Raw genomic sequence first — 5,290 nt, 5'->3', positions numbered from 1 at the left:
GAGTCCCAATTAGGAGGTTCGTCGGTTGTATATGTTTATAATCTAGAAATCGGTGTTCATAAGCTTATGGATGCACTTTGCGTTTTCACTTATAAATGTGGATGTGGAGAAAGAATTTCACCATAAGATGCCCTTACACTGCTTTATGTGATTATTGGCTTACAAATTTTAAATTTTCAGGGAAGGAGTTTAGTGTGCTCATTGATGCCAATGATTCTCAGTGTCAACAGCTAGCATACCTTGTTTATATGGTGGAGTAGTTAAAACAAAGAAGTACATTTCATGCTTCTAGTACAAATGAAAATGGCCGATGAAAATGATGTTTTTCACAATAATGAGAACTTTAATTTGAAATTACGGACTGAGAAGAGACATGATAAAAGTTATGCCTGAGGCAGTAGCCTACGAATTTGTGAATTGTGTCTAAACCAAGATGCATAATTAACTAGTAGGTGATTGACACATGTTGGTGCAAGATTTTGGTGCGTAAATCTTGGTGTATAGAAAGCATTTTCGTCCCAATAAGCGCTCATGCATGTTTCACATGTCTATCACAAATTAATTGCTGGTCAAAGTCAGCGCTAAAATGCTATGGATGCGATAAAGCATCCGATGTTTTTTTTCTGTTTTTTTTGGTCGGCAAGCAAGGAACGATTTATTGAAAGAAAGAAAAAAAAGAATACATAAAACACAACTAGCCAATGAGGATAGAGAAACCCAACAAGCTTAAAAAAAAGAAAAAAATGAGAACCCAGGAAAAAGAAAAAACAACCCAAAAAACCAAAAAATCAGTGTGGGTTTAGAAGAATTGTTCTTAACCCACAATTACATTAGATGTGATAATTCTCTTGAAGCATTTTAGGCTTTTAGACCAGTCGAAAGCATAAATTTTAATGTCTCTAATAACTTCACGTGTTTAAAAGTTTTACCGGAAAAAGCGATGGCGTTACGAGCTTTCCATAAATCCCAAGGAATTGCCCCCGGAAGACGATTCCAGAGTTGGTTTCCTTGAGCAGTAAGAGGATAGCTTTTCCAACCCACTATAACCTCTTTAACAGAATTGAGCACAACAGAAGTTCCCCCGCGGCATCGATGAAGTAATTCCATACACGAGAGGCTAAATGGCATTGTAACAACAAATGGTCTTCAGTTTCTTCAGACACTTCCACAAAAGTAACACCGATTAGGGGAATCAAGGGCAGTATGTCTATGATGTAGATTAGGGGTTTTTGTTGCAGATTTGGGGTTTCTTTCTAATACAATTGTTGAGGCGGAACTCTGATAAAGTGATGACCCAGCTGATAATGATATCGATGGCTAAACAAAGTGAGAAGAAGCAACAAGGAAATTTCACAACCTAGGCCATGGATGGTGACTCCTTGAGTTGGTACATAAGCATGAAGAAGTAGGGGGTGTATTCTACGCGTCCATTAGGCTCAAGTGATGAGTGATTTAATATTTTAATTGAATTGATAATTGAACCATGCATGTACATGTAACAAAACCAAACACCATGAAAACCCAGCACTCATTTTATCTCTACTGCTCACTCGTTCTTCTCTTCTAAGCTACTACATTTTCATGGTGTTATGGGTTTCGACAGAATTTGTGAAAAGTTGTATTCAGTGTCAGAAGATAAGAGATCAGAGTTGTCCCATATGCTTATAGGACAGCTGGACCTTGATATTTTGCTAGACCAAAATTTTTCTTGATAAATGTCAGAGAGTTACTTCCCTAAAAATTAAGAACATTAAGCAAAACGAACAAGAAAATGATCTGGAATATCTTTGAATTTAAAATCATAACTGTAAATCACGCGTCTTTTTTTGCTCATGGATTTTGCAACATCTTCAACCACTGTATCTTGTGCGCCTGCGTTAATTGGAGGATTCCTCTCTGATAAGTACATTACAAGGTTTAATGAAGTTAACAGTAATACTTATATTAGCAAATATTAGCAAAACGAGACTATTAAACTAACAGATACATTAAGCGGTAGATCACTAACAACAACATAAAATACTCGATTAACCCCTAATTGATCGAGATAGATATTACAAGACCCCTATCTCTTACAAGATCTTCAAAATGTTATTCCCATCACTTTCTCTAACAGCTTCTCAACGGTGAGCCGCACAGACACTTGTTATGAATAAAAGAAGTGCTTTTGAAACGCTGCATGATCCCTCCAGCTGGTATTTTACCACACAACTTGTTGTAACCCACCTTCAACTTATACAAATTATCCAAACTCTGAATCTCTTTGGGGATTCCACCAAAGATTTTGTTATATGATATATCCAACCAATTTAAATCCTTTGGAAACTCAACCTTTGACAGATCGAACTCAAACTGGTTCCGCGACAAATCCATGTGGGAAGTCAAACCATGGTTAGGATTAAAGAGCATGGATGCATCTCCGACAAGTTTGTTCCTTGACAAGTCAATATAGCGAATATTCAAAGCTCCTACAGATTTCGGGATCGGACCAGTGAGTTTATTGCCAGACAACTGAAGGCTATCCATACCAGTGAATCTCCCGAATGACTCCGGGATTGAACCCGTGAGTTTGTTCCCGCCGAGATGGATAGTTTCGATATTATTAAGGTCAGAGAGACTGGGAGGAATGGAACCAGAGAACTGATTGTATGAGAGATCGAGGTAAGTTAGAGCACTGAGTTGGTTAAGGAAGTTCGGAACCGGCCCGGAAAGACTCAAAGAGCCGAGTGCTAGCGTTCTGAGATGCTTTAACTTTGTGATAGACTGCGGGATTGAACCAGTGACATTTTTGGAGTTACTGAAAGCAAAAGATACGAGGTAAGGAAGGTCACCTACTGAGGACGGAATTTGGCCAGAGGTATCACTTGCGGAGATGTCGAGTCCTTCTACACGGTTGGTTTTCTCATCACAGGTGACTCCATGCCAGTCACAGCAATCTGTATTTTGAACCCATGAAGAAAACTCCCAAGAAGACTCGTAAGGGCTTAGAGATTTCTTAAAATTCATAAGAGCTTTGTAGTCACTAAGACTGCATTTTCCCAAAGCTCCATGCGAAGGTGATACTAGGATAGTAGTAGTAGCTAAGAAGAGAAGAATGAGTGAGTAGTAGAGAGAAGATGAGTGCTGGATTTTCATGGTGTTTGGTTTTGTTTTGCTATGTTGAGAAGAGAATCGAGTAGCAGGGACTTGTATTTATAGCACCATCCAGCTTGACACGCAGTTTGCACATGTATGTCTTATCTGCTCTACTTGGACGAGAACACAAACCCTTTGTAGAGCACCTACTGATTCATCGATTTATGAAGGGTGCGAAAGTGTCTAGCTGGTTTTACTCACCAGTAGTCAGTACAAATTGACGTTTAGTCCCAAAGTTACTGGGCTAGTCCTGCCATCTCAAGTCTGGTACACGTTAGTCCAAAAAAAAAACCGTTTCAGACAGTTTGGTCCAAAATTTATCGAGTTAGTCCAAACTCGTATCGATTCAAAAAAAATCAGTCCCAAAATTACCCTTACGAGAGATTCAGAAATAAGAACGAGTTTTTTTTTAATTTTAGATCTCAAATTTAGCATTGGGAGAGATTGAGAGAGAGAGCCAGAGAGTGATTTTGAGGCGATAACAGAATATTGGTGGAAATTTAAGGAGATAACGTTTCAGAGATTTCATTATTAAATCTTCTTCTGAATTGAAAAATCAAATTCAAATTGCCGGAGTAAAAAGAGATGAAATTAGAGTGTCGGAAATGTCAACATTCTCAGAATTATCGAGCGATTATTCTCCAAATTAAACTCCGTTAGATCTCATTTTAAAGTCTCTTCGCAAACCCACCAAGAGTTCACTATAAGTTAAATTCTCGATTTCTTAATTACTTCATGTGGATATGTCTGATCTATACAGTTAATCGTGTTATTAACTTCATATTTAATTATCGAGATAAAATTTTCTAGTCTGAATCTCTTTACTGTTTTTTTCCTTGGTTTAAATTAATTAATTGCTTTTCTTATCCTTGAGAATGGATCTGTAGCAGACAAGTTTTAATTTAGTAAGGTATCCCTTAAACTACTAAATTGATTTAATATGCACAATGAAATCTCTTAAAACTGTTTATATGGACTTAAGGTTAAATTAATAGTGCATGTATAGTGCTCGTAGAAATGTTTTGACTACTGTTTGGTCGAAATTGTGTATAGGTGAAAATTGAGTTAAGAATTGGATGATGTCCATTTAGAAACATTTTATTCTTGTTTACGACACAGTAAATATCTTTGGATGAGCATGTGTGAATGTGATTTCACATGATCTAGTGAGGTAATATTGTATAGGCTAACTGAACAATTAGTCTCAGAATATTAATATGGAGCTAAGCTTGTTGTGTTGTTCCAATAATTTCATGATCCAATTTGGATCCTTGTTTCAACTGCCACTAGCTACTAACTAATTAGTGTCATGAATCTTATAAGAGTAAATGATCCTGAGTGTGATGGTTATGTGATGGTTAGTACTATGACTTTTATAAGGACTCAACTCTAATGGGGGTCTGTGGATAGTAATGTGATTATAACTTGCATACACATTATTTTATATATATTCCATTTTTTGTGATTGGAAGCATCGTCAAATGTTAGGAATTGTGTGTGTATGTACTGTACTTGGTTTAATTAATTTTATTGGGTGTCGAGTATTGACACTGTTTGGCTTGTTTGTTTTATTTAGAAAGAGCATTTAGCTTCTCTTAATTATTTCCGTTTCGCTCTGACATGATACTGTTATATATATACCGTTATAAAAAATATGATTAATGTGCTCAAATATAGGTGTTGAGTGAAGGTCTCACATTAAATCTGACTTTCAGCTATTTTTGTATTGAATTGTTAATGTGCACATAATTATACACATGTTGATTCTTAATGTGTACATAATTGTATACATGTTGATTTTTCTCCAATCTTAAATTTCGATAAGTTGTTGAACCTCCCTTTTTTTCTTCTTATTTCCGTGACCAGTTTCTTACTCAACTATTCACCCATTCACCTTACATAAGTTCCTATCTATACTCCATCATGATGGGGTTGCTGATATTTAGTTATGTATCTGTCTCAGTGTCAACCGGCACGTGACCAGGGATGACGTTGAATTTGAGACTCAAAATCTCGATTTGTAACTAAGATGTCCTGTGTTTTATTTTGATATGTGTTTTAATTTTTCCATTCCATTTGCATGTTGCACATATTGGACGATATGCCAAGAATAATGAAGCAGATCCACCACTTCCAGTGAAGATGAATGAAGATC

General features: G+C 36.5%; 1 protein-coding gene across 1 annotated transcript; it reads right to left on the bottom strand.

Moving 5' to 3' along the window:
• Positions 1–1,774: 1,774 nt before the first annotated feature.
• On the bottom strand, positions 1,775–3,226 carry LOC113299947 (polygalacturonase inhibitor-like). Its single transcript, XM_026549079.1, has one exon. The coding sequence runs from the start codon at positions 3,133–3,135 to the stop codon at positions 2,110–2,112; it is 1,026 nt and encodes a 341-aa protein (XP_026404864.1). The 5' UTR covers positions 3,136–3,226; the 3' UTR covers positions 1,775–2,109.
• Between the last annotated feature and the right edge of the window lie 2,064 nt (positions 3,227–5,290).

The sequence above is a fragment of the Papaver somniferum genome, chromosome 7, assembly GCF_003573695.1.
Source record: "Papaver somniferum cultivar HN1 chromosome 7, ASM357369v1, whole genome shotgun sequence".
NCBI lineage: Eukaryota > Viridiplantae > Streptophyta > Magnoliopsida > Ranunculales > Papaveraceae > Papaver > Papaver somniferum.
This window is presented reverse-complemented; position numbering and strand designations above follow the sequence as displayed.